Source organism: Macaca thibetana, chromosome 2 (genome assembly GCF_024542745.1).
Source record: "Macaca thibetana thibetana isolate TM-01 chromosome 2, ASM2454274v1, whole genome shotgun sequence".
NCBI classification, from domain to species: domain Eukaryota; kingdom Metazoa; phylum Chordata; class Mammalia; order Primates; family Cercopithecidae; genus Macaca; species Macaca thibetana.
Window position 1 is genome coordinate 172,832,657 of NC_065579.1, and position 21,287 is coordinate 172,853,943.

At 39.5% G+C, this 21,287-nt stretch overlaps 1 protein-coding gene and 1 non-coding gene across 7 annotated transcripts in view; one reads left to right on the top strand and one right to left on the bottom strand.

Annotated features, from left to right (window-relative positions):
* Positions 1 to 1,447: 1,447 nt before the first annotated feature.
* The window catches only part of SENP7 (SUMO specific peptidase 7), a 194,645-nt gene continuing 174,805 nt past the window's right edge, over positions 1,448 to 21,287 (top strand). For 5 of the 6 annotated variants that reach the window (XM_050778957.1, XM_050778959.1, XM_050778960.1 and 2 more), the window contains exons 1-3: positions 1,448 to 2,217; positions 13,412 to 13,461; positions 20,915 to 21,013. In XM_050778957.1, the coding sequence (XP_050634914.1) occupies positions 2,178 to 2,217; positions 13,412 to 13,461; positions 20,915 to 21,013 (189 nt within the window). In that variant the 5' untranslated portion in view covers positions 1,448 to 2,177. Of the gene's footprint in view, positions 2,218 to 13,411; positions 13,462 to 15,695; positions 15,793 to 20,914; positions 21,014 to 21,287 lie in introns of all 6 variants that reach the window. The other variant, XM_050778958.1, reaches the window with a different exon arrangement.
* LOC126949548 (small nucleolar RNA U13) lies at positions 12,265 to 12,367 on the bottom strand. Its single transcript, XR_007723825.1, has one exon. It is a non-coding gene; the product is annotated as a small nucleolar RNA U13 (small nucleolar RNA).

The following is a 21,287-nucleotide window of genomic DNA, read 5'->3' on the forward strand; positions in this document are numbered from 1 at the left end:
TGCCTGTATTACAATTCCATTTAGTAAATTGTAGAAAATAATAGTGATTGTGAAATTATATCTGTAGAAATTTCAAAATAAGAGGAAAGTACATAATGTCCCTCCCCACTGTTCACCTCTCCCTAGGAAACAAAAAAGCTGTATTTAATCCACCAGAGGCAAGGACATATAGAAAAAATAATATCAGAGATAGGAAAAAAGAAAAGCAGATGTCACTAAGTGTTGGTTTTACCAAATTGGAGTATGTAACAGAATTGTCTGGGAAGTTTATTTTTTATTTTTATTTTTGAGGTAGGGTATCTGTGTGTCGTCCAGGCGGGAGTACCATGTAGTGATCATAGCTCACTGCAGCTTCAAAGTCGTGGACTCAAATAATCCTTAAATCTCATCTTCCCCAGTAGCCGGGACTATAGGTGTGCTCCACCATGCCTGGGTAATTTTTGTTGTTTTTTCTGGAGACAGTCTTGCTTTGTCGCCCAGGCTGGGGCCTGATCAAGGCTCACTGCAACTTCAACCCCATAAGTGATCTTCCTGCCTTAGCCTCTTGAGTAGGTGGGACTGCATGCATGCTGGCCACCATGCGTGGCTAGTTTTTAAATTTTTTTGTAGAGAGGAGGTCTCACTATATTGCCCAGGCTCATATCAAACTCCTGGGCTCAAGTGATGCGCCCGCCTAGGGTGAGTCATGGCATCTGGCCTGTATATTTTTGTGGAGAGGGGGGTCTTGCTTTGTTGCCCAGGATGGTCTTGAATGTCTGGGCTCAAGCTATTCTGCCTCAGCCTCCTAAAGTGCTGGGATTACAGACGTGAGCCACTGTGCCCGGCCCAGCTTGACTTCTGAGTCAGTTAAGTTCTTTGGTTAAAAAAATTAGTTTGTGAGGAAACTGAACATTCAATTATTTTTCAGAAAGCAATGTTTTTGTTAAACAGAAATTAACCAAATAAACCAACAAAATGAAATCCTTACAGTGAACCTCAATCCCAGCAAGACTTAAAGTGTATCTGCCTTGCGGTCATTACTGCCATGTAGAACACTTCCCCAAGCCCAACACCCCACAACACCTGGGGCCTCACCTCTACCTGGGGACTGACCATATTATAATTAGGAAGGCTTGACTCATGAAGAAGGGGACTGCTTTAGTGGACGAGTTGGGCCGATCCCTTTATTGACTCCATTAGGATGGGAGATGGGGGTTGGAGGGATAGGGGTGAGAGGTATAAAGGGCCGGCTTGGGAATCAAACCCGATTGATTTCCAGAGTCCCTTTGGGCTTGGAACATGCCAGAAACATTTTCCCTGCTTAGAGCACTGTGCTGAATTTTGTTAAACTTGTGATTAAATCGTCATGAAAGCTTACACGTTCATTTAAAAATTATTCAGATATGCACCATTAGGGATCAGGCTAATAGTACCAGACCTTTAGTTCATTGATGACCGGTCTAGTCCCTTAAGTATCGTGGTAAATGTTAATTGAACAAATTCCAGTGTATAGCCACCCACTTTTTGTCATCTCAGTATTTCAGTTATTGAAAAATTAAGTTCTAGCTTTTAAGGAACTTTAAAAATCACGAGTTTTAATTTTAAAAAGAAATTCTCTCTAAGACATTTTTCCTCGTCAGCCTACTTATTTCCAGTGCAAATGCTAAACTAATAGCTAGGCTATTATTAGGTGATTTTGCCATCTTAAAATCTTTTGGTTTCTGAGTTCGAGGAAGGGCGTTTGGGGCAAATATGTAAGAGAGGCTGTCAGGAACGTAATACTGCAAACACTAACGTTTTGTTTTCATAGTTGTTTGGCCACCTCGCGAGATCCAGTGAACCGGAGGAGTTCCTGTTTTCCCCTTTTAATTGTTGTCAATCTAATCTTCAAAGTCAACAAAGCTAAAATCAAGCACCCAGATGGTTCACTTCCCCAGAGGGGATCAGATCATGAAATAAACCCCACGAAAAAAACGCTGGAGGAGACAGCCCACAGAGAAAAGTCCCAGGAAATGATTTCCGGTTGATGGTGGGAGGGGCAGCTGATTTCCGGTCGAAGGGCAGGCGACGGCTCTTGCGCAAGCGCGCTTCGCACATTGCTGGCTTTTTTTTTTTCTTTTCCCTCCCCCTCCCTCTCCCAAGCCGGAGGGGTCCTGAGGTGACAGCGCCTGCAACTGAAATTTCAGCAGCGGGAGAAGATGGACAAGAGAAAGCTCGGGCGACGGCCATCTTCATCCGGTGAGAAAGGGTCGGAGGAGGGTTAAGCATATTGTCTCCTACCCGGGGCAGACGGGAGGCGCTGGCGGCAGCTGGGGTTGCGGCCCGAAGCCGCTAGGGCGAGGGCGGGGACGGGGAGAGGAGGGGGCGCGCACAATGGAAGGCTCCCGGGTCGTCCCCGCCCCTCGAGTCGAAGACTGGGTCCGAGCTGTCATCGAAGCCTCGGGCGCTCTTCACCTCAAAACCCCTTTTATTTTTTCCCTCCTCCCGCGAACACTCTCCTTGCGTCTCATCGGACCGTGGATCTTCCCGGTTGGCTTGCCACTCTCTGCCACGCCTTCCTCGTAATTCCACCAATGTTCCAATTTCATTTCGGTTTCTCAGCGCCTGACCCCACTTTCCTCTCTTCCTTTGCTTCTCGACTTTGCGTCCCTTCCCCTCTCCCTCCTCTTTCCCTCAGCAGGTAGCTGCTGCTGGGGAGGAAAGGTGGGGCTTGCGAACGGAGACTCCTTTTCTTTGATACAATGCCTCGCTGGGTCTTGTTCTGCTGAACAGGCCCGCCTAATAGCCTTTTTCTTTTCCAGCCTCCCCTGCGTCTTCCAAAAGTGATTGGAAAATCAAACAAAGGATTTGAAGCCGTGCTTTCGTTGTGTTTTTATTTTCAGCATATTTTTGTTTTGGAAATTATTTTGTTTTAAATGACTATCTTCAGTTTTGTGTACAACGTCTTGGAAACAAGAAGGTGGAGTTATAAAGACGTGAGGTAGAGTTCCTCCCAGTCGAGAAGTTTTTGTCAAACATTTCATCCATTAAGGGGTCCTCAAGTCCTTGTGTTAAGTCCTACGGGTGGTAGGAGGAGAGGACGAGGACTCACATGCTTACAGTCCACAAACGAACGCCCAATGAATCAATTTCATTTCATTTTTCTGTTTCTTATGGTACCGTTGATTTCTGCAGAAACATTGTTGACAATTCCAAATTTACTTAGGAGTGCCCTGTGGCAGTGCATCTCAAACTTCTTTCAGCCTTAATTGCAAAGGAGAGTGATTATGGATCTCTGGGGACACTACTTGAAGCAGTTGAAAACCTGAAATCCCTTTTCATATGCAACCAGTGTTAGCGATTTTGGTGTGTATTCTGGAGATAGTAGTTTTCTCCTTTGAAAGCACATGTATAAATGATATATGTGTATATTTATACATACATGTAGGTATATGCCTTCAACTGATGTTTAATAGTCTCCACCCCGCACCAAACCTCTAAGTAAAATGGACACATTAGGAAAATGCACAGCGCTTAGCTGGCGTCATTTGCGTGCTTCCTAACACAGAACTCTAGGTATAATCCTATCTTCCTTTGAGATGCACAGCTTTTTAAAAATAAATGCATTTCATCTAGATTTAATACATTTTTGGGGAGGGAAGGTAAGATATTTGCCTTGTACTTCAACAAGTCACATTCCCCTTTACCTGATTACACTTAGATTTATTTATTTGTCACAGTAACTTGATGTAAGTAGTTGTGGGAAGTGGATTTTGATAATAAAGCTGTTTATCCTTAAAAGACATTGATATTTATGTTAGTTATATGTCTGGAGAGCGTTTTCTTTTTCTCATGATCTCTCTTTTGGAGCTGTCCTTTCTGAAAAATAAGTATAATAAAATCCATACCCAAATCTAATGTTACCTAGCCGTTCTCCAGTATGCCGCTAATTTTAAGATGTGCACAAATTAATTTTTAAGTATGCTTCCGCTTTTCTTAATAGTGTATATTTAATTTCCTGATATAAATTCTCAGAAATAAAACACGATCAGCTGGTTGAAAGATTCCGTGTAATGGTTGTATGCATGCAGTTGCCATTTCATTGTAAGTTGTTGCTAATTGGAACCCAAATGAAGTGACTTTTTTTTTTTTTTTTTTTTTTTTGAGACCGGAGTCTCACTCTGTTGACCAGGCTGGAGCTCAGTGGCGCAGTCTTGGCTCACTACAACCTCCGCCTCTCGGGTTCAAGCGATTCTCTGCCTCAGCCTCCCTAGTAGCTGGGATTACAGGTACCCGTCACTATGCCTGGTTAATTTTTATACTTTTAGTAGAGATGGGGTTTCACCATGTTGGCCAGGCTGGTCTCGAACTCCTGACCTCAGGTGATCCACCCGCCTCGGCCTCCCAAAGTGCTGGAATTACAGGCGTGAGCCACCGCACCCGGCCATGACGTGACATTTATAGTCATCAAAGTTTCCTAAATACACAGAAGAGTTTGATTAATAAAACAGGAAGAAGAGGTAGAAGGAGGATGGGTAGCAGTAGAAAGATAAAATAAAACACAAAATTTGAAAGTTTTGTCTGTGAGATGACATTAGGCTGCCCTAAACTATCTCCTAAACAAGGAAGAACTGTAAAATGTTCACAGTGTACTGCTCAAAACTTTTTCAGTTGCAAGTAGCAGAAACCCAATTCCAGCTGGTTTAAGCTAAACACATGTATTTGTGACTCACATAACTGATAACTATAACATTAAAAGCAGTATATTACATGGTGATACACATTAGAAGATGGCTGGCATCAGAGACAGGTTCACTGAAGTTGAATGATAAAGTGTGTGGGAGTAAGGGAGAATGACTATTAAAAGTGTTAACAAAAATATAGCACAGATAAATTAGAATCATAGACTGCAATTTTCAAATGAATTTTTTGAATCAAGATAGGAAATGTCAAGTAAATTTGAACCAACTTTCAACTGATTGCTTCAGGCAACATTCTTGGAGACCTGTGTCACTCTCATTTGCAGTTAAGGATACATATGTTCTTTAAGTACTTAGGCACTAGACACTGTGCTAAGAACTTTGGAAACTTCAGTATTTTCAAAAGCCTTATAAAGTAATTGTTTTTCATTTACAGATGAGAGAACTGGAATTTAGGGGAAGGATAAAGATTAGTAATAGCTACTAAGAAACAAGATTCAAAATGTGGTCTCTAATTATAAGATCTATAGTTTTAACTTCATTTACTGCTACTAGTGTCCCTGATGGTATAACTGTCTTAAATCTTTCAGTAGGTTCAGGTGATGTTTACTTTGCATTGAAAGTGTAATGAATGATAATTGAAGCTCAAGATGAGAACTTACAATTAGTTATGATAAAGCTGCATTATTTGCAGAGATCTTAGTTGAAGTCATTGGAATGAATGGAATTGCCCACAAAAATAATATAGAGTAAGGAAGGTCTTAAATCACATACAACTAATTTCAAAGTAGGTAGGAAGAGATACTACTAACCAGTTAGGTAGATTAGGAATGTGACAGGTTTGGGAAGATAGGGAGGAGAGTAAAAAAGAAATGTTAGCATTTCAGAGAGTTAAAGTAGCATGAGGGTGCTGGATTTGGCAATTAGGAGGCCACTTTTACTGATGGTAAGAGTGGTTAGTAGACTAGTAGACAAAAGTCAAATTTCAAAAGGCTAGACGAATGATGGCGGTGAGGAAATGGGGCAGCAAAAGTAAGCTGAGAAAATGAGATGGGAAGGAAAGATTTCTAGAACAAGCTTGAGTAGGAAATTAGGTAGAAAGGCTTGTTTTTTCTTAAGATTGTGAGAGACTTAAATCAGGTTGGTAGGGAGCAGGAAAGGGGTAGAGAGGGAAAGATTGAATGTATATCAGGTAGGAGATAATGGAGTGAGGTCCTGGAAGAAATGGGAGAGATGGATGGCGTCAAAGAACAGTTTGATGAGACATAGGGAAAGGAGAAAAGATGGATAAAGATATAGACATATCTTGGGACTAAAGATACTGCAGTTATGGCTTCTAAATGAAATAGTAAGGTAATCTTTAGAGAAAGGGGCTTTTAAATGGTACTGGGAATGCAAGACAGGTCAATTAGGGATGAATACATATTAAGTACTCTTGCAGTCTTAGTTAAAACAAGTGTGAGTTTTATAGTAGTTGGAGCTCCAAATACTTTGTGACTTAGTAGTGCCAAGCAGTACAGAAGCAAGAGTTTGCAAAAAAAAAATGAGTTTAATTTTACTTAGAATTAAAGGGTGTGGCAAGATGTAAGGGCAAAGAGTGGATTTAGTGGGAGTGAGGAAGACAGTATATAGAATGAAAGGCTTGCATTTGAGAACTTGAGAGTTTTCCTTAAAGGCATTCTTGAATGCATATTGCTGAAATGGAGATATTTAGAAGTTTGTACCATTAAATGAAGATGATTCCATTGTTTTGAGTGAGTTGGTTAATGGATGTTTTAGTGCTTCAGAATGATGGTGAATTTTGATCATACTTAAACTATGAACCAAGAATCAGTATTCTAGACATGGAGAGGATCTTGGGTCAGTAGATGGCAGTCATAAATATGGGCAAGGGAATATATCAAGGTTTTTTTTTTTGAGATGGAGTCTCCAGGCTGGAGTGCAGTGACGTGATCTCAGCTCACTGTAACTTCTGCCCCCTGGGTTCAAGCGATTCTCCTGCCTCAGCCTCCTGAGTAGCTGGGACTACAGGTGCTGGGACTACAGGTGCATGCCACCATGCCCAGGTAATTTTTGTATTTTTAGTAAAGACGGGGTTTCACCATGTTGGCCAGGATGGTCTCAATCTCTTGACATCGTGATCCACCTGCCTTGGCCTCCCGAAGTGCTAGGATTACAGGTGTGAGCCACTGTGCCCAGCCGGGAATGTCTCCAATTTATGTCAGTTTTAAAGGAGGAATTATTGCAATAAAGTTAGAATATTAATGGGAGATGGTGGTGGTGGGGAAGAAAATTTTTTTTTTGTCTCCCCCCTACAGGAAACAATAGAGATTGTTAATCTCTACTTCTGTTTTATAAGTAGGAGAGTTTTAACAAAGTAATATAGCTAATAAAAAGCTAGGATTTAGTTAACCTAAGGTGGAGGAGAAGTTCAAAGAAAATATTCAAAATTTAAGGAAACTGTATTGACTTTGGAAAAGAATTTAGTAAACTAGGGAAGAGTTGGAGAAGATGTAGATGAGGGGGTAGAATTGAATTATATGAGGTGTGATAATAAGAAGGTGATAGGCTATAGAGATTGACATCTTGGTGGTGATTCCTAGGCCTGATGATGGAAGGCAGAGGATTGAAAAGTAAATTAAGGGGGCATGGTAACACAGAGAATGGGTTATGAATAAGATTGAGTAGCTCCAAAGATCCAGACTAGAATTCTGTTATAATGCCTTCCTGATGAATAACTTTCATTTGGGTTTTCAGTAGTTTATGAATCTGGCTGATGTGGGCTGCTTCATCCTAGTTTGTGTGTGCTTGTATTGGTAAATCACCCTTGGGTTGTGCCTGGCTCCACCCATTTCTGCCTGTCTAAACTTTATTCTTCAAAGCCCAGTTCTTTTTTTTTTGAAATGGGATCTTGCTCTGTTGCCTAGGCTTGAGTACAGTGGCATGATCATAGCTCCCTGCAGCCTTGAACTCCTGGGCTCAAGCTATCCTCCTACCTCAGCCTGCCGAGTAGCTAGGACTGTAGGCACACACTATCACGCCTGGCTATTTAAAAAAAAAAAAAAACTTAGTTTTTGTAGAGATGGGGTCTCACTGTGTTACCCGGGCTGGTCTTGAACTCTTCACCTCAAGCGATCCTCCCACCTTGACCTCCCAAAGTGCTGGGATTATAGGCATGAGCCACCATGCCTGGCCCAAGCTCAGTTCAGTTGTGCCTTTCCAAGAACCATTTTCTTAACTCAAACTTAAATTTATACCTGTTTCTGCACTTCTGTGGGTCTTTATGCCTCTTATATGATGTTTATCAGATTCCATCATATATTCTAGCTTGCTGAGTTGTCTAATGTCTACTGCTATACTATTAACACTGTGACAGGGACTGTCATTAATTTTATTTCCCCATAGCATCCAGTATGCCTAGAGTGTACTGGTTTAGAGTATCATCTCTGGAGTATGACCAGTGATGGATCACTGTGGTAACATTGGGCAAGTTATTTGGATCCCTCAAACCTTAATTTCTTAATCTATCAGATGGAGATAATACATTATTGATTTCATGATGTCAGGATTAAGGAAAATAATTTGTTTACACACTTAGCATAATGCCAGGCAATGATAATTACTATTATGTCAAATAAATAGGCTGGGTGCAGTGGCCCATGCCTGTAATCCCAGCACTTTGGGAGTCCCAGGTGGGCAGATCACTTGAGCTCAGGTGTTGGAGACCAGCCTGGCCAATATGGTGAATCCCTCTCTCTACTAAACATATAAAAAATTAGCCAGGCATGTCCTTCCTGTAGTCCCAGGTAGTCGGGAGAATCACTTGAACCTGGGAGGCAGAGGTTGCAGTGAGCTGAGATCATGCCACTGCACTCCAGCCTGGGTGACAGAGCAAGACTCCATCTCAAAAAAAAAAAAAAAAAAAAAAAAAAAAAAGAATAAATAAGTGACTGAATGGGAAAAGTTATGCTTTTAATTTTTTGACTCGTATATTTAGAATGAGAGTAATTGGAGAGATTTTCCTATATGCTAATGCTAAAATACTGCAGTCTCCTAAAGGGAGATACTTGACTATAAAATGTTATAGTTACCATTTCTTTTGTACCAACTGTATGTTAGACGTAATGCTAAATGCCTTAATATAGACTATCATACTTTAATCTTAACAATTAAAAAGGCATATATTCTCTCCCGTTTTACAGATGAGAAACTGCGACTCAAAGAAGTCACAACTAGTAAGCCAAGATACAAATTTGGGTTGTCTAGCTTTAAAATATATACTCTTAAGCATGATAACTATACCATACAGTCTCAAGTCGAGGCACATCATATGCTTATTTAAACACTCCAGAGCTAACCTGGTATAAGATGGACCAAGTCAGTTATAAAAAAACTGTAAATTTTTTTATTAGACAAAGTTGGCCAAGGAAAAAAACATAAACATTTGGGAATTCATAATAGCATTAATGAAAGGAAATAGCGGAACAAAACAGGATGGAAGCACTTTTAACCCAATGAGATATTTTGGGGATATAAATTTGTAAATTCAAATTTAAGGAACTGATATTCCTTTAAAAAATGATATATTCTTTTATTTTGTATAAATTTAAGGGGTACAAGTACAGCTTTGTTATGTGGGTATATTGTGTGGTGGTGAAATCTGGGCTTTTAGTGCAATCATCAGCTGAATAGTGTACCCATTAAGTAATTTCTCATCCCTCACTGTACTACTCCCAGCCTTCCAAGTCTCCAGTGACTGTTATTCCACACTCTGTGTCCACGGGTACACACATTATTTAGCCCCTACGTATTTTAGTGAGAATATGTGGTATTTGACTTTCTGAGTTCTTCTTTTTTTTCTTTTTTCTTTTTCTTTTTGAAATGGTTTCGCTCTGTTGTCCAGACTGGAGTATAGTGGTGCAAATATGGCCCATTGCAGCCTCAGCCTCCTGGGCTCAAGCGATTCTCCCACCTCAGCCTCCCAAGCAGCTGAGACCACAGGTGGTGTCACTGTACCCAGCTAATTCAAATAAATATTTGTAGAGACAGGGTCTCACCATGTGGTGCAGGCTGATCTCAAACTCCTGGGCTCGAGCAGTCACCCTGCCTTGGCCTCCCAAAGTGTTGGGAATATAGATGTGAGCTTCTAATCTGAGTTGTTTCACTGAAGATGAAGGTTTCCAGTTCTGTGTTACTGTAAAAGACATGAGTTCATTCCTTTTTCATTCCTGAATAGTATTCCATTGTGTATTTATAGATATGTGTTTTGTTAAATTTAAAAATGACTACAAAATGAATTTCTACAGGATAAAGACTTTCTTATCACTTATTTAAAAAATTCTTTATTTTTGGTAGTCAACTTGAGTACTAGTTTATTGAAATTTGAAGTTGTCAAACGCTTAAATATAGAGGTGAAAAAATATATATATATATATATTTTTGAGATGGAGTTTTGCTCTTGTTGCCTAGGATGGAGTGCAGTGGCATGATCTTGGCTCACTGCAACCTCTGCCTCCTGGGTTTGAGCGATTTTCCTGCCTCAGCTTCCTGAGTAGCTGGGATTATAGGTGCCTGCCACTATATCCAACTAGTTTTTTTTTTGTATTTTTAGTAGAGATGGTTTCCCCATGTTGACCAGGCTGGTCTCGAACTCCTGACCTCAAGTGACCCAACCACCTTGGCCTCCCATTAGTGCTGGGATTACAGGCATAAGCCACTGCACCTGGCCCGAAAATAATTTTTTAGATCAGGAAAACATTACATGGTTCATATAGTGAAACTAATGCTGTGTATTATGAACTTAGAATAAATCATTTCAGCAATATAGATTTTTTGGTAGTCTATATTTCATTAGTTATTATTTCTGATTTTAAGTACCATATAGTACACATATCTTTAGTATATAGTTCAGTGGCTTTTTTTTTTTTTTTTTTTTTTTTTTTTTTTTTTTAATTTGAGACAGTGTCTTGCTCTGTTGCCCAGGCTGGAGTGCAGTGGTGCCATCATAGCTCACTGCAGCCTCAACTTCCTGGTTCAAGTGATCTTCCCACCTCAGCCTACTGAGTAGCTGGGAGTACAGGTGCACACCACCACACTTTTTTATACAGATGGGGTTTCACCCTTTTGCCCAGGTTGGTCTCAAACTCCTGAGCTCAAGCGATCTACCCACCTCAGCCTCCCAAAGTGCTGGGATTATAGGCATGTGCGACCATGCCTGGCCCCCGTTACTGTTTTAACTAGTGTTACCATAGGTTTATTTTAACTCTCCTTGAATTTCAGAGAAATAGAATCATATACTCTTCTGCATCTGGTTTCCTTTAAGCTTGCCTGAGTGATATATCCATATTGTGCATAGCAGTAATTCATTATCTTTTAGTGCTGTATAGTTTTCCATTACATGAATATGTTTATCCATACCTGGATATTTGGATTGTTTCCAGTTTTTGGATAGTAAGAACAAAAATACCTGAATATTCTTATTTCTGTTGGTTATTTATCTAAAAGTGTAATTGTTGGATATTGCATAGGCAGGTGTCTAACTTCAGTAGATGCTGGTGAAGCACTACTCTTAGCAAGAGCATATGAGTTCCACTCTCTCACTGATACTTGGTGGTGTCAATCTTTTTACTTTTACCCACTCTAAAGGCTGTTTAATGGTTTTCATTGCCATTTTAATTTTGCGTTTCCCTAATGATTGTGAAATTGAGCACCCGTTTATATGTTTATTGGCCATTTGGATATTATTTTTTGTGAAGTGCCTATTCAGACTTTTGTCCGTTTTGAAGATAGGATTATCTTGCTTTTGCTTTAGGAGTTCTTTATATATTCTGGTTATGAATTCTTTGACAAATGCATGTATTATAAGTATTTTTCTTTTAATCTTGACATGCCTTTTCACTCTTGATGATTTTTGATGAACAGAAGTTCTTTTTTTTTTTTTTTTTAAATCTGAGACAGGGTCTCACTCTGTCACCCAGGCTGGAGTGCAGTGTTGCAGTCATGGCTCACTGCAGCTGTAACTTTCCAGGCTTTAGTGATCTTTCCATCTCAACCTCTTGAGTAGCTGGGACTACCGGCATGTGCTATCATGTCCAGCTAATTTTTTAACATTTTTGTAGTGATGGGATCCCACTGTGTTGCCCAGACTGGTCTCGACCTCCTGGGCTCAAGTGATCCCCATGCCTTGGCCTTCCAAAGTGTTGGGATTACTGGCATGAGCCTCTGTGTCTGACCTTTTCTTTTTTTCCTTTTTTCTTTCTCAAAGCGAATCCAGGCCAGGCGCCTTGGCTCACTGTAATCCCAGCACTTTGGGAGGCCGAGGTGGGCGGATCTCCTGAGGTTGAGAGAGCAGCCTGACCAACATGGAGAAACCCTGCCTCTACTAAAAATACAAAATTAGCCTGGCGTAGTGGCACATACCTGTAATCCCAGCTACTCGGGAGGCTGAGGCAGAAGAATCTCTTGAACCCGGGAGGCAAAGGTTACGGTGTGCCAAGATTTGCACCATTGCACTCCAGGCTGGGCAATAAGAGCAAAACTCAGTCTCAAAAACAAAACAAAACAGAAAAACCCCGCTAATCCAGTGTGGTTCTTTATTTTTCTTTCATGTCAGATGGGTGATGTGCTGACATGGTAACAAGGTTCAAGGTGCCACATCTCACAGATGCGTGTGAACACCCAGGCATCATGCTCATGAGCTACAGTAGGATCAGAAGTTCTTAATTTTAATGAAGTACAGTTTGTTAATGTTTTCATTTGTGGTTAGTACTACTTGTGCCCTCTCTGAAAAATCTTTGCCTACCCAAAGGTGATGAAGATATTCTCCTATTTAAATCTAGATGCTTTGTTTTTATCTTTGACATTGAAATCTATGATTCATTTCAAATTAATTTTGTGTATGGTGTGAGGTAGTCAAGGGTGTTATTCCCCCATTTGGTTATCAAATTGCCTCAGCATCATTTATTTTGAAAATCATCCCTTTCCTATGGAATTGCAGTCATGCATTTGTCACAAGCAGGTGACTATATATATATATATATTTGCCATTTATGTTTTTAGTAAAATCTGTGATATATTCCAATAGACTATAAGTTCCAGGAAAGTTTGGAACTTTTGCCTAATTTGCCTACTACACTGTACTCATTGCCTAGCACAGTGTCAGGGCACATAATAGACATTGAATTAATATTTGCTGATTGGAAGTTAGGACTCAGAAAAATCCACAGCAAGTCTGAAAAAAATGTTGGTGAGTAAAAGACAGTTAAACTGTTCCCAGTTACACAGCATGCTTAGATATGTAGTAGAACTGAAAGTGTTTTTATAGAATATTCTCAACTTCTAACTTCTAGAATTTCACCTGCTTCTACCTCCCCCCATTATAAGAATTTGTCTGATCAAATGGTTCTACTACTAGGTGTGAGGTCTTTGGCCAGGGAATTTGTTTAGTTCTTAGAGCCAAGTTTTCCTCTTTCTTTTCTTTTTTTTTTTTTTTTTTGTGTATGTATATATATATATATATATATATATATATTTTACTGGAGACATTGTGTGAGAATCTGCTATTCTTCTGACATGTAGTTATATTTTGACTTTTATGTTTAGCCCTTCAGTTTCTGTAAAATATATCAGTGTAAATTTAAATCTAACAAGTTAATTTAAAACAAGGAATGAATGTGAAAGAATCTCCTTTATCAAACTGTTTATCTCATTTAGATGTTAAACGATAATTTTTACCACGTCTTTGGTTTTTGTAGAAATCACCACAGAAGGAAAAAGGAAAAAGTCATCTTCTGATTTATCGGAGGTATGCATTTGTTTTGCTTTTAATCTATTATCTTTGGAGTTACTGATACTGAAAGTATTTTGCTGTTTGTCTTTTTAATAACATTTTAAAGAAAATAGTATAAAACTTTAATCAGTGTTTTGGGAGAATGGTGTATTCTAATTAACTGAAGATCAACCAGGAAACCCTTCTACCAACTTTGTTTAAATTGTTGACTGGTATGCTTTCCAGACCGGATGACCAATATACTTTCCAGAGCTCATTTTAGATTTTATTTAAAACATAGCACAATATTTCTCTGATGACTTAATCTATTAGAGTATCTAATGTTCATTCATTAGTGATGCTATAGATGCAGAATAGTCGTACTCAAGGTATGTGCTGAACATTACTATTGGGAATATGTCCTTTTAAGCCTCTTTTTTTCATTTATTTCTTCTACATATGCCAAGAGTAGCAAAACAAGCAAAATGAAGTTTCTACCTACATAGGAAGTGTTCAAAAAAATTAATTCCTTTTAAGAAAGATAATCTTTTTCTTTTCTTTCTTTTTTAAGAGACAGGGTTTTGCTCTGTTGCCCAGGCTCAAGTACAGCTCACTGCAACCTTGAACTCCTGGGCTTTAGTGATCCTCCTGCCTCAGCCTCCCAAGTAGCTGGGAATACAGGGATGTGCCACCATGACCAGCTAATTTTAATTTTTTTATGTAGGGACAGGGATCTTGCTGTGTTGCCCAGGCTGGTCTCACATTCCTGGCCTCAAGCAATCCTCCTGCCTTGGCCTCCAAAAGTGTTGGGATTATAGCATAAGCCACCATACCTGGCATATAGAGATAATTTTTTTTTCCTAGAATTTTGTTCTTTAAATGCAGTAATATCCTGATTTACATTATAAGAATTTATTAAACCCTTTCCTATGAAGCAGTCTAAGTTATGCACAGAGAACTTTAATATGATACATCTTCACGTTACATAGTTATAGCATTTAACAAAGAAGAATTCGGCCGGGCGCGGTGGCTCAAGCCTGTAATCCAGCACTGTGGGAGGCCGAGATGGGCGGATCACGAGGTCAGGAGATCGAGACCATCCTGGCTAACACGGTGAAACCCCGTCTCTACTAAAAAATACAAAAAACTAGCTGGGCGCGGTGGCGGGCGCCTGTAGTCCCAGCTACTCCGGAGGCTGAGGCAGGAGAATGGCGTGAACCCGGGAGGCGGAGCTTGCAGTGAGCTGAGATCTGGCCACTGCACTCCAGCCTGGGCGGCAGAGCGAGACTCCGTCTCAAAAAAACAAACAAACAAACAAAAAAAAACAAAAAAACAAAGAAGAATTCATAAAGGAGGACAATGAGAGGAAATCAAGAGTACCTTAGAAGACCGTATAGAAAGTATGGCTTTAGATATTCTTTCTTTTTTGGCTTAAGATTTGCCTGGTGTGGTTTTTCCATTTAAAACTCTGGATTTAGTTTAAGTGGGGTAAATAGAAGGTTAAAAAAAATCTTATGCCGAGGCAGTAGAATCACTTGAGGTCAGGATTTCAAGACCAGCCTGGCCAACATGGTGAAACCCCATCTCGACAAAAACACAAAAATTGGCCGGGCTTGGTGGCTCACGCTTGTACTCCCAGCACTTTGGGAGGCCGAGGCGGGCAGATCACGAGGTCAGGAGATCGAGACCATCCTGGCTAACATGGTGAAACCCTGTCTCTACTAAAAATACAAAAAATTAGTGGGGCGTGGTGGAGGATGCCTGTAGTCCCAGCTACTCGGGAGGCTGAGGCAGGAGAATGGTGTGAACCTGGGAGACGGAGCTTGCAGTGAGCTGAGATCGTGCCACTGCGCTTCAGCCTGGGCAACAGAACGAGACTCTGTCTCAAAAAAAAAAAAAAAAAAAAAAAAATAGCTGGGCATGATGGCGGGTGCTTGTAGTCCCAGCTACTTGGGAGGCTGAGGCAGGAGAATCGCTTGAACCCGGGAGGCAGAGGTTGCAGTGAGCCGAGATTGCACCATTGCACTCCAACCTGGGTGACAGAGCAAGACGCTGTCTCAAAAAAAAAAAAAAAATCTTACATTGCCAGGATGAATACTATCATACTACTTTGAAATACCTCTGTATTAACTACTACTATTTTTGTTTTTAATATATCCAGTGAAGTGAAATATCCTGCTTTAGACTGTTGCATTATTCATGCAATTAATCTGAAATCCTGCCATTAGAAATTAATACTGAATTAATCCATTTCTCTTTCTGATTTTTAGATGTTCTACAGTGTTTCTTAAACTTTTGTTTACAAGGAAGTTGAGACTTACAGAAAAGTTACAGAAATTTTGCAGAGTTCCTGTACAATTCACTCAGGTTCTCTCAATGTTATTATCTTATGTAACTATAGTATGATTATAAAAAACAAGAAATTTATATTCATACAGTACCTTAAACTGGTGGTCCCCAACCTGTTTGGCACCAGGGACCAGTATCGTGGAAGACAGTTTCCCATGGACAGGGGTTGGGAGGATGGTTTCGGGATGAAACTGTTTTACCTCAAATCTTCAGTCATTGGGTTCTCAGAAGAGCGTGCAGCCTAGGTCCCTTGCACGTGCAGTTTACAATAGTATTTGTGCTCCTATGAGAATCTAATGCCACTGCTGATCTGACAGGAGTTGGAGCTCAGGCCCTAAGGCTCCCATGCTGCTCACCTCCTGCTGTGTTGTCCTTGGCCTGGGGGTTGGGGACCTCTGCTTTAAACTGTAGACATCATTTGGATTCCTTCGGTTTCACTAATGTCCTTTTTCTGTTGCCAGATCCAATCCAGGATCCCACATTGCATTTAGTTGTTAGGTCTCCTTAGTTTTCTTAAGTCTGTGACAATTCTTCAGTCTTTTTTCTTTCATGACCACGACACTTTTGAAGAAAACTGGACAGTATTTTGTAGAATATCTCTCACTTTGGGTTTGTTTCAGGTTTCTCAAGATTAGATTAAGGTTATGACTTTTTGGGAGGAATACCACAGAAGTGATAGTACCCTTCTTAGTGCATTATATCAGGGGTTACGTGATAGTGATATATCTTAGTACTGGTAATGTCAGCCTTGATTGTTTGGTTAAGATGGTGTCTGCCTGTTTGCTCCATTGTAAAGTTATTTTTCTCCTCTTTATAATTAATAAATAGGGGAGATGCTTTGAATCTGTGCAAATATATTATTTTATCTCAAACTTTTGTTTACTATTGTAGCATCTATCAGTGTATCTTGCCTGCAAATTTGTATTTGTGATATTTTGGTGGTTTTCTGTTTTGCTCATTCACTATAGATTTATGAATGTAAATTCTTCTATGAGGGACCAGTGTGGTGGCTCACAACTGTAATCCCAGCACTTTGGGAGGCTGAGGTGGGAGGATTACTTGAGGTCAGGAATTTGAGGCCAGCCTGGGCAACAGAGTGAGACCCCATATCGAAAAATAAAAATTAGTTGGCATGTTGGCATATGCCTGGAATCCCAGCTACTTGGGAGGCTGACATAGGAAGATTGCTTGAGCCAGGGAAGTTGAGGCTTTGGTCAGCCATGATTGCACCACTGCATTCCAGCCTGGATAACAGAATGAGACACTGTCTCTAAAAAATAAAAATTCTTCTGTAAGGGAGAGCTGATTATCTTCCCCAATTTACTTACTTATTTATTTATTTAGAGGTCCTCCTGCTTTGGCTTCCCAAAGTGTGAGGATTCTAGGCATGAGCCGCTGTGCCTAGCTTCACTTATTTATTTATATCAATATAGACTCATAGAATATTTAGTTTATTCTGTGAGTTATAATCCACTACTGTCATTACAGGTTTGTTGGTCAAAGTATTCCAGCCTTGGGAGATCTTTCATGTTGGCTGTACCCTTTTGACGTGCTCCTATCTTTTTTTTTTTTTTTTTTGAACGCTTACTTTCTGACACTGTATATTTTTTGGCACTGCAAGATGCTTATCTTGTGTTTTCCCTGCCCCAGGCTTGAAATCAACCACTTTCCCAGGGAGTCCTGGTTCTTTCATTTGAAGGATGATATTTAGAAACCCAGGTCTGTGTGCTAGGTATACTTGCAACTGGGATGTCATTGTTTTTAGGCTTTCTCAACAGACAAGACTAGAAAAATATATGTTCACACATACAACATACATATCTCTATTTTCCCACAGAAACACATGTATCTATATTTATTTCTCTATCTGCCTATCTGTATAAAAAAATGAATACTGATACTTCTGATTCCAGTCCCACACCACAAGGCTTATTCTAGCTTTTCCTCTTTCCTTATTTTTTTTCTGTCTCTCATTATCTACAATATATTTACTTATTTCTTAATCCCATAATTTATACATAAAGTTGTGGTAGTGCATTTAAAAAATGTAGACTTTCTTAGAAAATTAGCATATTACATTATTGTTAGTAGTTTATATTACTGCCTTTTCCTCCAGGCTGCTAGTGGAAATAAATTACCAAAAGGATAAGAGCTTTGATGGATACAGGGAGAAGATACTAACACATGTTGAATTTAAAGTGTTTGGCCTGGGCCTGGCAGGTTGGCTCATGGCTATAATCCCAGTACTTTGGGAGGCCAAGATGGGCAGATCACTTGAGGTCAGGACTTCAAGACCAGCCTGGCCAAGATGGCGGAAGCCCATCTCTACTGAAAATACAAAAATTAACTGGGTATGGTGGTGCATTTTTGTAATCCCAGCTACTCCGGACGCTGAGGTAGGAGGATCGTTTGAACCCGGGAGGTGGAGGTTGCAGTTAGCTGAGGTCGCGTCACTGCACTGCACTTCAGCCTTTTTGAGATTCTGTCTCAAAACAAAAAACAAACAAACAAAAAAAAAAAACAGTGTTTGAAGTGTTTGGCTGGGTGTGGGAGCTCATGCCTCTAAACCCAGCACTTAGGGAGGCCAAGGTGGGAGGATTGCTTGAGCCCCAGAGCCCAGGAATTCGGGACTAGCCTGGGCAACAAAGTAAGACCCTGTGTCTACAAAACAAAAAAAAATTAATCAGATATGATGGTGCATGCCTGTGGTCCCAGCTACACAGGAGGCTGAGGCAGGAAGATTGCCTGGGCCCAAGAGGTAGAAGCAGGAAGTAAGTTATGTCTGAGTCATTACATGCCAGCCTAGGTGACAGAGTGAGACCCTGTCTCAAATAAATAAACACGTGTTTAAGAAATATTTCTAAAATGACACTAGATTGTTGTAGAGATATTCTAAAGTTCAGTTAGACAAAAAGAAGACCACCCAGACACAACCAGAATTAATACTATGAAGTGTATCCTTCTAGTTTATTTGTCTCTTTATAAGAAACATATTAAAAAATAGAAAACCACAAAATACTGTCTTGTAATCTGTTTTTTCCTACGTACCTGTATATAATGAACATTATTTTCTGAAATCTAATTGATTAAAGCATTGGTCAGTAGATATTTATTGGGTACTCAACATGTATTGGATACTCCATTAGACATAAGTAACCAGGGAAATAGTGGTGAACATTTTTTTCTTTGACTTTTATTTAAGTTCAGGGGTACTACGTGCAGGATGTATAGGATCGTTGCATAGGTCGCCATGCTGTGCGCCATGGTGGTTTTCTGCAAGAACAACCTATTACCTAGATATTAGGGCCAGCATCCATTAGCTATTCTTCCTGATGTTCCCTCTACCTGTCTGACAGGCCCCAATGTGTGTTGTTCCCCCGTTGTGTCCATCTGTTCTCATCATTCAGCTCCCACTTAAAAGTGAGAACGTGAATTGTTTGGTTTTCTGTTTCTGCATTAGTTTGCTGAAGATAATGTCTTCCAACACCATCCATGTCCCTGCAAAAGACATGATCGTGTTCCTTTTTATGGCTGCATAGTATTCCATGGTATCTATGTACCACATTTTCTTTATTCAGTCTATCATTGATGGGGATTTGGGTTGATTCCATGTCTTTGCTATTGTGAATAGTGTTGCAGCAAACAGGTGCATGCATATATCTTTGTAACAGAGTGATTTATATTCCTTTGGGTATATACCCCGTAATGGTGTTGCTGGGTCAAATGGTATTTTTGCCTCTAGGTCTTTGAGGAATCACCACACTGTCTTCCACAATGGCTGAACTAATTTACAATCACAGCAGTGGTGTAAAAGTGTTCCTTTTTCTCCACAACGTTGCCAGCATCTGTTGTTTTTTGACTTTTTAGTAATAGCCATTCTGAGTGGTATGAGATAGTGTCTCTTCGTTTTGATTTGCATTTCTCTAGTGATCAGTGATGTTGCTGACCACATATGTGTCTTCCTTTAAGAATCGTTTGTTCATATCCTTTGCCCACTTTTTAATGGGGATTTTTTTTTTCTTATAAATTTATGTTCCTTTTAGACCTTGGATATTAGAATTTTGTCAGATGGATAGACTGCAAAATTTTTCTCCGAATCTGTAGGTTGTCTGTTCACTCCGATGATAGTTTCTTTTGCTGTACAGAAGTTCCTTAGTTTAATTAGATCCCATTTATCAATTTTTGCTTTTATCGCAATTGCTTTTGGCATTTTTGTTATAAATATTTGCCTGTGCCTATGTCCTGAATGGTATTGCCTTGATTTTCTTGTAGGGTTTTTATAGTTTTGGGTTTTACATTTAAGTCTTTAATCCATCCTGAATTAATTTTTGTATATAGTATAAGGAAGGGATCCAGTTTCAATTTTTTGCATATAGCTAGCCAGTTCTCCCAGCACCATTTATTAAATAGAGAATTATTTCCCCATTGCTTGTTTTTGTCAGGTTTGTCGAAGATCAGATTGTTGTAGGTGTGTGGTCTTATTTCAGAGTTCTTTATAATGTTCCATTGATCTGTTCCATTGATTCTGTTTCAGGAATGTGTGGTGTGGCAGTGATGGTTGCGTAGATAAAATAGTAATTTTGACAAGAATCTGGAGTACTTCACTAGGGAGAGAAGGAAGAGCATTCTAGATTGAGGGAACAGTATATGCAAAGGTTTAGAGATATGAAATAATGTGATGTGTTTGAAGAAGGTTGATTCATTCAGCGTGATTGGGTTGTAGTTTTGATGTGTGTGTGATGTGAAAGAGCCCAGACTGTAAAGAGTTTTACAGTTGTAAAGAGTTTTATCTGTAAGTAATGGCTACCGTTGTTGAATTTTAAGTATTGCAGCCATAATTAGGTTTTATGTATTAGAGAACTCTGGGGCTGACATTTGAAAGGTTAAAAGGGGAGAAAACAGCAGGCAAGAGAATAGTTAGGAAGCTCTTGTGATTCTTCATTTATCTACTTTCAAAGTCAAGGAGAGGGTTTTTGTAAATAAAAATTATATTTAATTGCATATGAATTAAGCACTGAATTTAAAACTCCTTAAAACTGTTAGCAAATTATTAATGCAGGGTAATATAATAGTTCTGTTAGCTGAATTAGCTCTTGTATATAGTTCAATTAAACTAATTATTTTCTCATCCTATTTTCAGATAAGAAAGATGTTAAATGCAGAATCAGAGGATGTCCATGTTCAATCACCACTGTCCAAATTCAGAAGCTCAGAATGCTGGAATCTCCCTTTGCAGGGGGTAAATAAAATTAAAATTAATTTCTTCTAAGTATATAGTTTTATTTGGTATGTTTAAAATATTGTAATAATAAACTAGTTCAATCATTATGGAAAACAGTATGGCGATTCCTCAAGGATCTAGAACTAGAAGTACCATATGACCCAGTCATCCCATTACTGGGTATATACCCAAAGGATTATAAATCATGCTGCTATAAAGACACATGCACGCGTATGTTTATTGCGGCACTATTCACAATAGCAAAGACTTGGAATCAACCCAAATGTCCATC